Here is a 17,279-nt window from a genome sequence, read left to right on the forward strand (position 1 = left end):
TGGGGGGGCAGGAAGGGGGTTACTACAGTAGAGTGGGTCCCCATTGTCCATCTGTTAGCTCTTTGCACTTTGAATAATCCTCTCAATCGCAACTCAATGACCTCATTTAGAGCATAAACGTCAACTATGTACATCAGGAATCAAATATCTTTCATTCTTGTTGAATGTCCAAAAGTTCAACATTGGAGGATGTAGTTGGTAAAAAAAAAAAAAAAGACTCCAAATTGTCCCTGTTCTATTGCTCGAATGAAGTCCAGATCATTTAAAATGTGACAAATGTCTTGATTAATGTCAAATCTAAACAGGGTTATATAATTATCAATTTATCCCATGCACGCTGTCTCATCAGAATTATTTTTTTTTGAATTGTTTTAATAAACATACATGCAATTTGACATTTGCTTTGATCTTGATTTTTCTTGTTTCATTTATGGTGGGAGTGTCCATGTCAAGAGTGCTGTGTAAAGTCTTGTCCAGCACATTCCAAAAATTCCCAATGGAGTTAAGGTCTAGACTGAGTGGGTAGCCAATGCATGTGTGAAAATGATGTCTCGTGTTCCTTCAACTACGCTTCCACAGAACATTCATTGAAAGAAAACACTGTTCATTCAGTGGATTCACATAGTCGGCTCACCTCCCTTTTAGGGCTCGCATAGCACAAGTGATCATAAAACACAGGCTTGGACAGACATCATTGCTTTTCTGTGCCCATCCTCAGATCACATACCACATTGCTCTATATTCCAAAATGAAGTCTTTGTTCTCCAATTGGTGTAGCTTCGAGTTATTTTCTTAAAGCAATGCAGCTGTTTACATCCAATCTATTGAGTTGTAGTTTATTTGAACGGGATCAACACCTATTGAAAGGTTTGTTTTGTATCAGTTGACATTTGTTGATCAACCGGGCAGTAGTCCAAGCTCAAAAATGCTGTAGGTAGAAAATTCAGATTTAAAAAAAAATCAGAAGCACTTTTTACATGTTTACAGTGTCCACTACATGGAAAACTGGAGTTCATGTGACTTGGATTCACTTTCTTCTTGCCAGTTTTCCATAAAAGTTGAGTGCGTGACTTATACAGTAGTTGTCCTAGGGACAGATTCTTCCAAATGAGATGTGGATTTCTACAGCTCTTCCAGAATGACCTCTTGATGGCTTCTCTGACCACCATCAAACCATGCAACGTTTTCCCTGACCTTTCTGGTGAGTTGCCGAGCCTTCGCAGAACAGGCACATTTATATCTTGAGCAAACAAGACTGCTAATTGGGTGACTTCTGAAGGCAATGTTGAAAACCGTATATACATAATATTTGTTCCTTTTGACAAATACACACACAAAATCGAAACAAATACATTCAAGTTTAAGTAAAGTTTCAAAAGGTTGAAAACTTTGTTGTTTGTTTGACACCAGCATTGTTGTTAAGGGGTGAGTTCACTTATTTGAACTTTGTACTACCATGCTTGCCAAATGTTACATTACAAAATTGCCGGAAATATTAATACACATTTTACAATTGCTTTATACCGGATTAGGTTTCGTTATTATCTATGAGACTCTTGCTCGGAAAAATGTTTTCTCCCCCCTGTAGTTGTGCAACATATTTTTGTAGCATCTCACAGCCAGATGAAAGCTATTAATGCGTGCAGTCAGTGCATATCCAATGGGAGGATGTGAACTATTTGCTTAGTTGAATCCAGGTGTTGACTTGCCTTGGAGTGGTTCTTCTAGAACCATGAGAATCGTTTTTGTTTTTTTCCTGCAGTCTTATCTCTACTGATTCCCTCATCATTCTTCTTTTTAACAGTTTTAAAGAGGAGCCCTCCCCCTCAAGTATTCCACTCTCTCTCTCCTCATCAGGGGGGGGGACGAGGAGATGGGTGAGGTCGCCGAGTCTGGAATGAATCAAGGGGGATGGGATGTCCATGGCTCACAGACACCCCCATCCGCCTCCCGAGCTCCAATCCCGACCCAGATGGGACCGTGCGTGGACTGTGGCGGAGCGAGGGCGGGGCTCCGTGGCCGCGTTTGACAGCTGCAAAAATAAAAAATGTATCGCGCATAGATGTTGGGAAGCATGCTGCTCCCAACACACTCTTGGAGAATGGAGAAAGCTCCAATATCCGCGTAAAAACTCTTTTTGTATGCTTATTTATTCTAACTGTTCTCTAGAAGCAATTCGGACTATGCACCGCGCCTTCTCCTTCCCGGTGACGGCGGAGCGCAGCCGGACCAAGGAGCGCCTGGAGGCAAGTCTGGCCGGCTTGTGCGAGCTGGAGCTCCGCAAGCAGCGTCAGGAGGGGCTAGTGCTCGGAGCGCTTGCGCTGGGTGACCCGCGGCCCCTGCAGGAACCCCCCACTTCAGGGGACGTGTCCTGGTTCAGCTGCTGGGGCCAAGATAACCTGACACTGAGGCGCCAGCTGGTAAGAACTTTTATTTATTATTATTTATTTATTTCACACTGTGTTTGGATTCTAGGAAGTCCAAACACCGCCCCCTCCCCTTTTTTTTCTCCAGACTGTTTGCTCTGCGTAATCCGCTTGCCCGCTTTTACTTTGAGCTTTTGCCTATGGTGCAGAATGAGATATTTCTTCGTTGAGGGGGAAAAAAAAAAAGTTACTCAACTTGATTAATAGGCTCTCTGTTCGCTGGGTCTGGAGGTTTATGCCTGTGGGCGAGCAGATCAGGGGGTGGAGCAGCCGCCGTTTGGAGCCCAGGCCGACTATTTAATGGCCCATTGTTCCCCATCATACACTTTTGTGCCTTTTACTGCTTTACAAGCCCGCTCTTATTGCAGCTTTCTCCACATCATAAAGACATGACTGATTTTCAGTTGTTTGCTTGTGGTCCACGTCTTTATGTCATAATTGATGAGGTGCTCTAAGTAGATTTAAAAGTGATGTGTTTTACTGCAGGGGAGGGTTTTTTTTTTTTGCCTGGAGCATCTCAGACTCCCAACTTTTATGCATCACTGAGCATCATGTGTACAGTGTACATATGCTGATTATAGAAGCATTACGGTCATTGTTATTGTGGCTCATAGCGGTACTGTAGTTCCCAGACAACTGTTATAACCCTGTAACAAAAGGAGGTATTTATGAAATAAATGAGGTGGAATGAGAAATTAAATCGACCGCCTTCTCTCTACACCTCTTCCCCCCCCTCCTCCTCCCCACAACCAGGGGCCCTAACAATAGATGCATGTGGACCAGAATACTAATGTTGCTAGATGACAGGATGGTGGCCTTGAACACGGCTGCTCACATTTGGTATACCTCAGCAAAGCAGTCAGTTCCAAAACAAGAGCTGAATTAAATGCCCTTCTATCCATTTTCTATGTAGCGCTTATTCTGTTCAGGGTTGCAGGGAGATGGAGTCTCCCAGCTGACATCTGGGGAAAGGCAGACTAAACCCTAGATTGGTCACCAATTAAGCACAGGGAACAGATAGAGAAAGGCAACATTCACATTTACTTTTCCTGAATGGGAACAGAAACCAAAGACACAACACTTTCTCTGTACACAGTTTGTCTATATGTTTAAAGCTATGGCGAGGTGTATCGAATAGTTTTTTGACCTTATGCAGCTAGGTATAATCATGAACATTATTAAACTAATCTGACCGAAAGTGTCAATCTATATTCCGCTGTAGAAAATCAATGTGGATCATACATTGAAATGATGCAATTTCACCATGGGACAAAATGTGAAATGAGGTCACGGTGGTTCACCTGCCTGACCTTCATGCAGACAGCAAGGGTTCAGTTCCCAATCATTGACAGTGTGAATGTGAGGCTGAATAATAGTGTTCATAAAATGGATGGATAGATATCTGAAGCATTCCTGAAGACATGCAGTGCTTATCTACAATCGTACATCATTCTTCTTTCATTTTATTGCCAACTGTTTTGAATTTGAATCTGCTTCCTTCGTTCCACTTTTCTTCTTTCGTTCTTCTTCATTTAGCAGTCATTGTCGAGGGTATTTCGTTTGGAAGAAATATTGCTAAAGAGGCCCCAAAAAAGCCAACTAAAAATCAAAAACAGTTCATTCTCAAATGTTTCTTGGGGTACGCTGACATGTTGGGTGATCTTGACCTTGGTTTTTTGTGCTACGTGGATGTGCTTTCTGCTTTCCCACATTATAATACATCAAATTTCCAGTAATGTTGGAAACATTTCTGTGACAACCAGAAAATGGTGGTCAAATTCCCAGTGATTGAACACCATCATAAAACTTGATGTTCCACGATTCTTTCCCTCCAATTGGATATTAGGATGCATACATAACAAACGTGAACAAAGCCGTGTTTCCACTCGGGCAGGAGACAGAGTGACGGCGCCCAACCCCACCTTGCAAGCCAAAATTGTCCTCATCACAAACGAAGGAGAAGCAGTTGTTTCATGGTCTGCAAAGGAGGGATTGGCTTGGGGATGAAGGATAGGGAGGGGGGAAACGGGGCTTAGTTTCCTATTTTTATTTTCGATCCAACATATGTGGATCAATGTCTATTAACTCTTCTGCCAACCCAAGCATGTGAGTAATTGCATGAGGAATGTCCCTACAGAATAGATGGCACCAGTTGTACTCAATTCAGCTCTCCATGTGTGTCGGAGACAACTCCCCGTGTAGTTTACAGGGTGTAGCTGTGTTGGGACTGTGGCTGTACTGTACTGTATGTGTGTACATTGTGGTGCCATCTGAGGCCGACCTCTACTACAGTGTGAGGTGTTAACAGGGTTCGGATGGCAGACAGCAGCTGGTGACGCATGAAGAGCTGACCTCCTGTCCACTCACTGCTATTGTTAAGCAGACGTAGAAGCAATGGCAGTGAGTTGGCAGCCCGTAGAGCAACAGTTTATTTCATCATTCAAGGCACTCACACACCACCTTATTTGGTCATAGCACAACTTCAGTAAGAATTGATGTTTACAAGGCTCACTTTCTATGGACACTGGTCAAATTTTTTGTTTTTTTTTAGCAATATCTCCCCTAATGTTGTAATGTCTAAGTGTACTGCATCATACTAAGAGGTATTTTGACTGTTTTGTGAAACCAGCAGTGTGCCTTCAGGCTTTGTCTGGCACCCTCAACTACAATGCTCTGACCTACATTTACAACTTAATTTTAATACTTGTTTCATGGAAATTTTATTAATTTATTCACAAAGCCTTTCTCTTGGCACTGCTTCCAGTATTTTTCTTGATTGTTTTCATTATATTATAAAATAATAGTGATTCTAAACTATTCTGTGAACACATTCACCATATATAACCTGGTAATTTGTATGCAACTATTAAAATGGTATGGTTCTGTGAAGTCTAAAGGTGGCCCTAATTTCTGGTTTGTGGAGTTTGGTAATAAGATTGGAGTTTTCTTTCTTTTGTTGTTTGGTTGCGCTTTGCACTGGTAAAGTCAGACATAACAAGGCGTATGCCCCTTTGTGCGCCGTTATGGGATGGAAGTAGTCTTTTCCTGGCAGCATCCCTCATTTGCATCAAAATCAGAGAGGTCGGAGCATAGTACGCCTGAGTATGCTATGCTTGACAATGCAGAAACAGAAATTGATTCGCTCGGGTCTGTGCATGACATTGGCAAGTAAATTAAGGTGCTTAGTTGGATGATGTAGTTGGCCGTGTATGTGACATTGGCAATTAGAAACCGTCTTGCACACCCGTCGAGCGACAGTAATGCTATTAAACAATTTTTAACGTGATTTTTCAAGAAATTCAAGGAATTGATTTCTATAATAATTCGGAGGGATTGTCCCACGCTGTTGTCACAGTTAAGAATGAAATCCGATGATATTATCGGCTGACTCGTCTCTATTGTATTGTATGTTGTAGGTATAATAATTAAATAGCTGCGAGTGCATTTGAATGCTTGGTATTATATATCGGATAAGGGAACTGATCAAGGGTTTAGTTTTTATGCCCCGATAAGACATGGACACATAATTAATTTAGAGTCTTTTTTTTTATTTAAATGGAAAGTGTACAAACGCTGAGTCATCACATTACACTCATATTAGCACACATATTCTGAGCTGTCAAAGCTGCCACTCACACGAGGACATCGTGGCACGTCACGCTCCTTTCACAGCCCCCCCATGACATCCCTCCTCTCTGCTTTAGCACTAAGTCATAGCATCCTAATGAGTTCCATTCCCTGATATTTTGTTATCACAGAGCTCACGTGTGTGTTAGTGCATGCGCTACAGAGGAAATCCTGATTAATTGTTTGAATGAAAAAAGATTGGTGTTTCAATAAGTGGATGTGTCTTTGAAATGATGACTTTGAACTGCACGCCCTGAGAAAGGAGCACATTTAGGGTCACATTCTATTACACTAGCAAATGACTGTTAGGTTGTCAAGAATGTGCAGCGATGTTGCTAGGAGACACAAAATACATGTTGTGTTTTCATTTGCAACCAGCAGGCAGCACGTCATGCCTCATCAACATCATCAAATTAGCCACATCTTGACCATATAATGTACCTGAAGTGCAGCTCGCTTGTGTCCAACTCCTTTGTAGTTCGAGCATGTGATTCCAGCACGGCGCCTGTATTTGTCTGCAAATTTTGGAGCCTACGTTTTCCTTACTTATGAACGTTAGCAGCATGCAGTTTTAAATGAAGGACCTTTTTTCCTTACCTAATTAAGTCAATTTTATTTATATAGCTCTTTATATACCTTTATATAGCTCTTTTCACAGTGAGGACTTTCAATGGTCAAACTCAGTCCCAATCTTCCATCATGCATTTTTCTTCTATGTTGGAAGTCAACAGTGTCAGTTATCAGGAAGGTAATATTAACCCATTCTGACCAGCCCCAGATGTGATGTGAAGTGTATGATTTGAAAGGTGAACTTAAGTGTTTATGATTTTTAATGCTTGGTCAAGTATTGTGCGTATGTGTGTGTGCGTACGTGTGTGTGCTTGTGCGTACGCGTGTGTGTGTGTTGTGTGTCAGACAGCCTTGTCTGATTTAATTATAGAGGGTCCAGGAGTGAGGCTGTCTCATTGGTCCATTCCATAGATGTTTATGTCCTGGTGATGAACCACTGACTGGTTTATGAGCTCACTCCCTTTTAGCACAACCAGTGATCTCTTTTTTCCATTGTGTGTTCGTATCTCCAGTATCTGCACCTCTCATCTTCATCTCCACTCTGAATGTGGAGACGTGGAGACAAATCGGAATTAGTGGCAATGATGACATGAATCGGTCCCTGTAGTCTCTGTGTAGCTGCTTTATGGTTAGGTGAGGTGGGCTGAGCGTTGTCGTCTGTCTGCCCCCATCCCCCACCATCCCAGGACTGTAAAAGGGTAATGATAGATTGTGCACAGTGTGGTGAAAGCAGTGTGAGGGCATCAATAATAGACAATAATCTCACAGCAGCCTGCTAAAAGCTTCTTGCAATGAAGTACCTTACTGTAGGAGCCCATCAAATGCTGTAAAGTGTCAGACTGCTTTATATACTAACAGCACCAGGGTGGGAACTGTCTGAAAGAAAGAAATCAATAGTGTGAAATTGCATCATTGATTCATTGATTTCCAATGGTTTTAATTCCAAAAAACAATGCTCCTCGTTTCAGGTCTCTAGCACACAAGAACATATTGATGGAGGGTTGCTTACAGCTTTGTTTGGACCAAGACAATAAGCACCCTTGTTGAGACAATTGGAATGACAGCAATTGTGGGGGGGTGACAAGGTTATTGGGGAAGCATAGGTTAGCGTGGGTCAACTGACCCTAAGCGGCATTTGCATCATGAGTGCGCGTTAAACAAAAGGAGTCAACGTTCACGTGCATTTTGACGTTTTCTTGTCGTGAGCAAAGCACACATTTGAACAACAGAGGAGGAGCAGGAACATGATGTCAATTTGTGATGATGCTGACGTTGAGCTACACGACCTTTAATTCACTTACGGCTGATCACATGCATGCAGCAGTCTGAGGAAGGCCATTGTTGCTGGCTGAGCAAGAGAAAGCTTTAACGTGTTGTTAGAGGTTAGCACTTAGCACAAAGATATTGCTTAGGTTAATTTAACAATCTCCATTGTGGTTGTAGTTTAGACTGAGCAAAACCACCATTTCCCTTGCGTCATTCAAAAGGTTTTCTAATTCAGTAGTCCCATGATTTAAGAGGTGTTTGTAAGTTTATTGTACGAAAAGCTGTTAAAGGAATTAAAAGCAGATGTGTGTCTGTTCTCTTTCTTAAATGGAGGCTGAATCAGCATTCAGTTGCAAATTATTTACATTTGTACTGCGTACTTTTCTTCACCTTTTGTGTGTAGTTGAATGTTGTTACACGTAATATGTCCGCTCTATATGTCCAATACATTTTTTTTTTTAAATGCAAATATAGCCTATGAGATGTGGGCCATCATTTATTCAATAAATGCTGACATTAGCCAAAAAAATATCCACGCTGTCAGTTAACTCCCATAGTTTGTTGTTTGCATATCCATTTTCTGATTGCAGTTGATTTATAAAGAAGTGTGTGAGCTAGACCAATATGTATTTTAAACAGTATGACATCTTAACACAATGACGATGAAGCTCAGTGGAAAAGCTCACTTTTTTGGAGGTGACATGAGGAAGTCTCAAATGAACCCCATGGCGACTCATTATTTCAATTTGTATTAACCTTTGCAAGTAACTTGATATTTATATACTTTTTTTTTAATTACTACAGCGTATATCTTTTTGTACAAATTCCGACTAAATCAGTGTAGGCTTACATGTATTAGATCTGACACAAGCTTGCGTGACAACTGATTTCAGTTGTTGCATCACACGTTCTAAACATGAGTGCAACATCCTGTATTAGGCCCACTCCATTGCATGCACTTTCAAGTGTATTTGAATAATTCATGTTCCACCTGACTTCTTCCTGTGTACTGTCAGTTTGCTTGCATAACAACGTCCAGAGATACATCAATGAAGTGCCAAATACAACAGCAAACTAAATTCAACTAGTAATTAAAAACACGGCAGCAATTAACTAATCCCAACACCGAACTAAAACCTCAAAACAACATCATATCAAAATACACAATAAATAACTAAATACAACAGAATAATGTAAAATAAATATAAATAACCACTGTCCTAGATTCCAGAGAATTTTTGTGAGTCCATGTTTATGTTCCGACTTGTCCTTGACAATTAAATGACAAAATACTTTATTACATCATCAACTCAAGCCTTTTTGTGTGAATACAAATCGACGTGTTTCAATGAAAAGCCAACATGCTGTACTTTATTGATTGGCATCTCTAGACTCCACTTGATCATTATGCATTGTTGTCTCAGATTCATGCCTCAGTCATATAGAGATTTCATGCTAACAACAAGGAGTGTGTTGTGTTTGTGTTTCAGAGTGCTCTTCAGAGTTCGCCATGGGGTCTCATGCAAGCGCTGGAGCAGCAGGTGGGAGAGCTGAACATCGACACTGACCACCATGATGCCGCTCAAGGAGATACAGGTGACAGTCGGCCGAGTTTAACAACCTGTAATCAAGGGGAAGGGTTCTAGCAGCCTTATGAGTTAATACTTATATTTAAGTACCAACCAAACTTCTCGTAAGCTCGTTTTTCTCATAAATTGCCAATTCAAGTAGGATTTTGTTGCATTTTTGACTGGATGCTGTTTATACATATTTGTTTAGTGGCCAGCTTGCAACGTTTGCTACAAGAAACCTAGGTTTGATGGCTATGAAATAACCTTCTCTTCTCTCACACAAGCTGTACTTTTTTCTAGTGTTTTTCGAGTCAACTGAAGGTCAGTCGCCTAAAGGGAGAACTTGTTCTGAAGAGCCAGCAGAAATGGTCTCTTCCTGGCCTTACACCAACGAAAGGCCCAAGTCTGTGGGTAAGAAAATAAACACACATGGTCCTCTTTCACCGTTTCCTGTTCCACGTGGACATCATTATAAGGCTTCTGTCAATAAATAACGACTGCTCTGCCTTTATGTGCCTTAACCATTGGTTGCTACAGCTTTTTTATGTATAAAAGATGCCTCTGATACCTCCGTAAAGCAAGTACAAAGTGATTTGTTTTATTTTTATTCTTTTATGAGCGAGCCTAATACAGTAAGAAATTAACAAACAAACTCCCAATTTGGCCTTCATTGAGGCTCTTAATCCACCGTAAAATATTTACAGCACTTCACTTTCTCCATGTCATGTTACAGCCACATAAGAAAATAAATAGTGTTCTACTCAGAACACCCCGTAAGGACAATTTCACTTTTTTCTGGAACTTTTTTACATTTTCGTTGATGACCCCTGAATACCTGAAATTCTTCAAGTTGTTTTATCAAATGCAGAAGTTAGTTGTGTATCATTCCATAACCACTATTATCACCACTATCCACAGTGGTTTGTAAGCAAAAAAAATCACGTCATGTCCTGGTTGTCACGTTATCTTTCACAACGATGACAGTTGTGGTTGCAAAGTTATGACAATCTTGAAATCTAGTCATCGTGAAAACATGCTCTACTTTCTTCTCGTGCATTCTGCCCTTTATATTTTACACCAACGGAGACATGTATGTAGTAGCTACAGCGGTTGCTTTCTACTTGACTTGTCCTGTTGGTTTTAGCTCCATAAAAATATATATACAGTATAGATGGTAGTTCAAAAGGTGTTTTTCTGTTAATAGTTTGCATTTATTGTAGCAGCAAGAACGGATTTCCTGTCGGTGTGTGAGGTTATTTGTTGGTTGTAATTTATTTGCAATTGTCCAGTTCAGATGCATTGCTTAGTGGATGCCACGTCTTACGCAATAGAAAGTGGCTAGAATATGGGTAGGGATGGTTGGTAGAATATGAGTAAAATAGTTTTGATCAATCCTACACACAAAAAGATAATATAATTTGTAACCACAGCATTTTCGCCCACTACAGTATGGCCTGCAATGACCTAGAAAGTGCTAGAATGGTTAAGTATTTTTTGCATAATACTCCACCCAAACAAAAAAAAAGGTAATTAAATATAAAAAACAGAATTATGAAAAAATAATATTCAATGAAAATAAAATCATATTATTTTGAAGTCTACTGTCCCTGACACCGTTATACTAGTTGGTCTCTTGGCCGAATTCAGTGGGAAGCTCCAGGATGAAAACAGATGGTCTGCTTGTATTCTAGTTTCCTGTTCATTATGACACTAATACTCCTTGCATTTTTCTCTCTATTTGGAGACCCACTCTTGTTGAATGGGGAATCAGACATGACAGTTCCTCCAAGTGGCCTGCCTCGCTCATTCTCTGCCCCCCACCCACCTCTGGAGGGCATCGCCGAGGAAGGGACACCAGTAGACTCGTGGATGCTGGAGCCGAGCCGAGACGAGCAATCCTGGCAGCAGCCTCCGGGGGATCAGGTGACAGAAGAACACTACCAGCAAGCCATGAGGGTGGAGGGTTACATACTTCATCTAGTCCAGCGTCATACCCTTTCGCCACGGCCGTGTCAGCCTCGCACTACTCTAAGCCCGGATCCGCCATACAACTTCACCCCCGCACATGCCTCCCTTCACAGGAAAAGCCCCTCTCTTTCCACAGAGCAAGGACATCCAGGTCCTCAAGTTGACCTTTTGTCTAACCCAAAGAGCCTGAGTCGGGGTTGTGACCCTCCGGAGGGTGAGTCCTATGGAGGAGAGGTCCCATCTTTGGATGAGGAGCGTTATTCGATGCTGCCCTACCCCCAGTGTAAGCCACACAACCCGGCTGGGCGGCAACCATCACCTCTGCCCTCCTTGGACCCCAACAGCAGTGCTGGGGCGCTTAACCTTTGTTGTGAACCCTCAACCCCCCTGCATTGTCCACAGCCCCCAATTAATCACAAGCACAATCTAGTAAGTGCTCAATACATCCCAGGGCAGGCCTGCCATGCCCCCTTGCGCTCCCCGAGACATTTCAACCCAACGCAGTCCAAAGCCCGCCAGGCCTCTCCTGACCACCACAACGCCAAGTCCAGAAACTCAAGGAAAGGCCACAATGAAAAACAGAGGTCTAAAAAGTCAAGCGGTAAAACCGGTCGATCCCAATCAGAGAACAGCCTCCTTGGCCAGCGGGTACTACCTGAGCGCAGGTACAGCACCACCGAGAGGCATCAAGGTAGGGGGGATCAAGCTCAAGGTCAAGTTGCTAAGATTCACGTAGGGAACAACAGTGACAAAGCAAACCGACGTTGGTGTTCTAACCTGGAGCTCAGTCAAGACGAAGGGGAAAACCACGTAGAGCAAGGACATAGGAGGCCACCTCGAAAAGCACGCCATGGTCACGGTGGTCACCATCATCAGCAGCAGCAGCAGCAGCAGCATCATCATCATCCGCCGCAGCAGCATGCCCAACGCTGGCACTCAGACTTCCAGCAGCGAGCACCACTTTGCCAAGGGGAAGACGCCTATGTGGGAGCTGCCCCGGCCGAGTCCTCATCCAGCATGAGCGAGGTGTACTCACCGGCCTCCAGCTCACTCTCCAGCGATTCAGACGAAAGCGGGGGGTTAGTGTGGCCCCAGCAGCTTCCACCTCGTCTCGCTAACACATCCTCTTCGTCCTCACCCTCAGCGCAGGCCGCCGCCGCCAACCCGCCTGCCCAGCCAAAGGCCTTTGTCAAAATTAAAGCTTCCCACGCCCTCAAGAAGAAGATCCTCAGATTCCGCTCAGGATCCCTCAAAGTCATGACCACCGTGTGAATTGGTTTCAAAACCAAAGCATGACTGTCGGTTGCAGCTTTTCTCGGCTTTGCGCTGTACTCTAATTAAAGACTGGCGTGTCATGGTTGTTTCCGACAAGCACCCACATCAAAACTAATGGCCTCCATCTTCCCCTAAATGACGTTAATTGATGTGATGCCACATTACGAATGTTGACAAGGCCTGCTTTGTTGCTATGGAGCTGATGTCCAAAGGAATTATTGCGAATGACTCATGCTTCACGCCTGTGAAACTAATATTGTGATAAAAATCTAAATGTTGTGCAAAGATATTAAGCCACCACTGGGTTTGTCATTTTAGTATTCTAGCAGGACTACCAAAAACAAATATTTCCACAAATCTTTGTGGATAGGTACTGCATGCACACGCCATAAAACTTTAATGAGGAGTTAGATTAAGGTGCTAAGACAGGAATTTATTTTCAATGTTTGCATCAGAGGATAGTGGCTGTCTGTTGCCCTCAATGAACCAGGGAGTCACTTGTTACCTAATCAACAGATAAGCACAAATATGCTCAAAGGTAAAGGTCTGTGCTTGGCTTGGTGATGTTCAAATTATAAACTGTATGGTCAATAAAGCATTGATAGAACAAAAAAGGTAAATGGTGGCCCGATGCCTTTGCACAGAAGTCTACAAAATGTCTTCAAGTATTGGCAAATTTCACTTCTCCAAGTCATATCATAAATCTTGACAACAACTTTGCTAAAAGCCTGAAAATGTTCTTTGTGGTTTGATGGACAACTCACGATAGGAGATTTATAATTGTGTAAACCAGCACTCAAATGAAATAATACCTATTATTTTTTGTGTTTGCATTTTCTTCACTCATAAATTATGGTCAGGGCAAGAAAGCGTACGCAGTCTGTCTTTGGTGGGAAAGTTCTCATGAGGATTTAGTAGATCAGAATAAATCATTATCATCATCATTTAGGAGGAACAGTATCTTAGTGGTGAACACACCCACCTCACAATCATGAAGTTCAAATCCAGCTCCAGTATGTCTCCCTGTGCTTTCATGGGTTTTCTCCAAGCACTCCAGCGTCCTCCAACATTGCAAAACATGCTAAATTATGTGAAGATGCGGTATTGTTCTGAGTTGTTCTTAGATGTAAATGTGAGTGTGAACAGTCATTTGTCTATATGTGCCCAGTGATTGGCTGGTAATCAGTCCAGGGTTTATCCTGCCTCTTTGGCCAAAGTCAGCTGAGAGAGAGGCACAGCTAACTCACAACCCTAGTATGAATAAGTGACATAGAAAATGGATGGATGAATAATATGACATGTCAATAGATGCTTGTAGATTAGGCCAAAATGTAAATGCTCAAATTATGCACCCCCCCCACACACACACACACAAATACTATATATTGCCTTTCCAGCAACTTATAATATTTCCATATGTCACTTTTGAGTTAAGCACGTCTGAGACTCATGTTACTAGAAATTGATGTTATACTGTTTTAAGGTACTATCGTACTTCATGTCAGTTTTGTAACTAAATTCTTATTTGAAAATGTACACTACATCTATGATGACTGGCTTAGCGCAGTCATTACAACAGAAGTCGTTTTAAAGGCACGACTGCAGTGAAACAGGGAAAAGCACACAAGGTAACACACTTGTAAGTATGTAGCTAAGTTATATCCATGATGTGGCCTTGTTCGGAATGAATGTAGTTTTTAATAAAATAAAAATGTTTTGGTCTTTGGTATGTTCACAAGTGTGACTAGTCCTTGTGTATGGAAACGTGCAACTGCCAGTATGGTGTAAACACGTATTGTACATACACGGTGCAGCACTGGTTAGCACGTTGCCTCACAGTTTAGATGTGCGGGCTTCGATTTCAGCTCCAGCAGAGGTGATAGACAGAATAAGCAGATTTATTTAATCAATGTGTTTCATCAGATATTTTTGAAGACCTGAACTAACCATTTCTGACATATTAAGTATTGAGTACTGGGTTAATGCCTGACATTGTGCAATTTCCTATTTCTATAAATATCTAATGAAGTGGATATGAATCAGTTAAGCTCTCTTGTGGTTTTGACTGTCACATGGACTAACAAGATATGATGCAAGTATTGGTTCTTTGCAATTCTGAAGAAATCCTGTCACATTCTGTGAAAAAGCACACTCAAACTGCAGTAGTACTATCTATGCATCTGCAACTGATATTCCTACTTACTACCTCATAGTTTTTCCCTAATCATTCTTTACCACGAGCACTGTATTTTTTATGCTCTTAAAGTACAACAGAACAAAACAAAAATAATTTCAATGATACTAAATATATATATGCAGTATCATTGAAATTATTCTCCTGACTTTTACACAAGCAGTTTTCGCGGGTGGTTCTAGATTACTTTCTATCTATTATTCTAGATTTTATATATATATATATATATATATATATATATATATATATATATATATATATATATATATATATATATATATATATATATATATATATATATATATATATATATATATATATACATATATATATATGTATATGTATATATATATATATATATATATATATATATATATATATATATATATATATGTATATGTATATATATATATATATATATATTCTTTGCATTAAACATGAAAAATCTGTTTCTTTATGTTACAGCACTTTATTAAGTTGCATTTAATGGTTCTGTTTGTTTGTACTGCTTCATAATGAAGTAGGTGGCCTCTATTAACAAATATATTTCTTTTGCCAAGAATGGGCCATCATACCATAATTGTTCAATGTAGTAAATTAAAGGAAAGAAGAAAATTTGAGTCTTCTCATCCACTGCCACAGTTGATCATGGCTCATGTTAATTTCTGCACCTCCTCATACGTTAGTCATCTGCTTTTCTGAGGAGCTTGTAGTTTGAGGAGTGACGCTGGTTCTGGCCGTGTGGTCCTCGCCCAGTAAGTGCAGAATGTTGCATAGAGAGCGGTTCATGGTGTCTTTGAAGCTTCGGCCGAGACACACATAAAGAAGAGGGTTGAGGCAGCTGTTAAAGTATGCCAGGCATAGGGTCAGAACATGGGCCAGATACACAGATGGGCTCTGAGGAGAATGGCGAGGGGTCACCAAGATCAAAAAGTCGACAATATGCAGGGGTAGCCAGCACAGGAAAAAGCTGAGCACCACGGCAACGATGACCCTCAGCGTCCGCTTGGAGCGACTCCTGTTGCATGCCACTTTACTGTCGGCTCTTCTGTAGACCATCAAGTGGCAGATGACAATGATGAGGAATGGTAGGATGAATCCAAACAGGAAGCGAATGGTTGTGACGGCCCAGGCCTTCTGCACACTGAAAACCGTCACACACTCGCGCTTGTACTCGCCCAACACGATCTCCTGAGTGAATACAAACTGAGGGATGCTTCCGATCAGGGCCAGACACCACACTGCAATACAGCCCAAGACAGCGTACTTGGGTCGCCTGTTGTTGTGGCACCACACAGGCCAGGCCACCAGCAACCAACGATCCACACTTATGAAGACAAGTTGCAAGATGCTGCAATACATCACTAAGTAGAAGAGGCCTTTGACCAATGTGCACGCTAAAGAGCCAAAGTGCCAGTGGTCATCGTGGGCAAGAGGCACCATGAGAAGAGGCAGCGAGAGGCAACACAGGAGGTCAGCCACCGCCAGGTTGAGGAACCAGATGGATGTGACCGACGCGGGCATTTTGAATCCCGTCACCCACACCACTATGGCATTCCCAGGAACACCAAATAAAACCACAAGGGCATAGAAGGTCAGAGCAACGACCTGGATAGGCTGAATCTTGGGCCTCATGATATCGGGAAAATCGGGAAAAGTGAAGTTGCCGTCTGGAATGCTGAGGTTAAAGTCAAGGGTGTAAATCCAGTTATCGAGGTCGTCCATGATTGAGCTGTAAATTCAAAACAAAATGTTAGCTATGTAGCTCTCATGATGTGAATGCTGTCTCCAAACTATTTTAAGCCGCACAACTTGAGGAGACTTTTAGATCAGCTTAATCAGCGTCAAAAATGAGTTTAGGACACCATCTCCGAATGAAATTTGCTGTTGACCATTGCTATTTAGATGCATTGATATGCAATGTGTTAATGTTTCAAATTTCAAGCCACATTTTTTACAACATTTGGTCAAATTTCCCATTGTACAGTTTTCAGGGCTCTCTGACATAAGAAGTTCAATTCTTCCATCAATAAACTGTAAAGTATATGATCAAAACATTCTAATCACAATACTTATGTGAAAAACTCGATAATAGCAACCATATTCTAAGTTTGAAATAAAGGGTTTCACAAATAATGTAAGTCTTCAAAAGGTTTAACTCACGGGTCACAGCAGTTGATGTTGCGCTTGTGTCTTCGCTAGGAGGAAGTTATGTGCTTTTCTACTGTTGCAATGTCTTATACCCCAAGAGACACGCACACACACACACACACACACACACACGTCATTATGTGACGTATAGCAACATTCATGACTGGTCAGACAGATAAATTTGACATTACATAAATAATCAACCAACTATTAAAATTTCGATTTCTTTTT

The 17,279-nt window shown here is 41.5% G+C and overlaps 2 protein-coding genes across 3 annotated transcripts; one reads left to right on the forward strand and one right to left on the reverse strand.

Annotated features, from left to right (window-relative positions):
• The first annotated feature begins 1,916 nt into the window (after positions 1–1,916).
• On the forward strand, positions 1,917–14,435 carry LOC147054648 (dapper homolog 3-like). Of its 2 annotated transcripts, none has more exons than XM_085916352.1 (4): positions 1,917–2,420; positions 9,380–9,485; positions 9,761–9,871; positions 11,205–14,435. In XM_085916352.1, the coding sequence occupies exons 1-4, from the start codon at positions 1,917–1,919 to the stop codon at positions 12,698–12,700; spliced, it is 2,217 nt and encodes a 738-aa protein (XP_085772478.1). In that variant the 3' UTR covers positions 12,701–14,435. The 2 variants fall into 2 exon arrangements, with proteins under 2 accessions (XP_085772478.1, XP_085772480.1); XM_085916354.1 differs by having other exon boundaries at positions 2,184–2,420; positions 11,232–14,435.
• A 911-nt stretch (positions 14,436–15,346) lies between these two features.
• Positions 15,347–17,091, reverse strand: c5ar1 (complement C5a receptor 1). The gene is made up of 2 exons (XM_085916714.1): positions 17,061–17,091; positions 15,347–16,629 (listed from the first exon to the last, which is right to left on the reverse strand). The coding sequence occupies exon 2, from the start codon at positions 16,620–16,622 to the stop codon at positions 15,573–15,575; it is 1,050 nt and encodes a 349-aa protein (XP_085772840.1). The 5' UTR covers positions 16,623–16,629; positions 17,061–17,091; the 3' UTR covers positions 15,347–15,572.
• Between the last annotated feature and the right edge of the window lie 188 nt (positions 17,092–17,279).

The sequence above is a fragment of the Syngnathus leptorhynchus genome, chromosome 7 (genome assembly GCF_054491065.1).
Source record: "Syngnathus leptorhynchus isolate UIUO chromosome 7, UIUO_Slep, whole genome shotgun sequence".
Lineage (NCBI taxonomy): Eukaryota > Metazoa > Chordata > Actinopteri > Syngnathiformes > Syngnathidae > Syngnathus > Syngnathus leptorhynchus.

Bases quoted from the DNA above. Each gene is read 5' to 3' on its own strand.
- LOC147054648 (XM_085916352.1), top strand. From the start codon at position 1,917: ATGTCCATGGCTCACAGACACCCCCATCCGCCTCCCGAGCTCCAATCC. The intron at 2,421-9,379 runs GTAAGAACTTTT...TTTGTGTTTCAG, and splicing joins TGACACTGAGGCGCCAGCTG to AGTGCTCTTCAGAGTTCGCC. The intron at 9,872-11,204 runs GTAAGAAAATAA...CTCTATTTGGAG, and splicing joins CGAAAGGCCCAAGTCTGTGG to ACCCACTCTTGTTGAATGGG.
- c5ar1 (XM_085916714.1), bottom strand. From the start codon at position 16,622: ATGGACGACCTCGATAACTGGATTTACACCCTTGACTTTAACCTCAGC.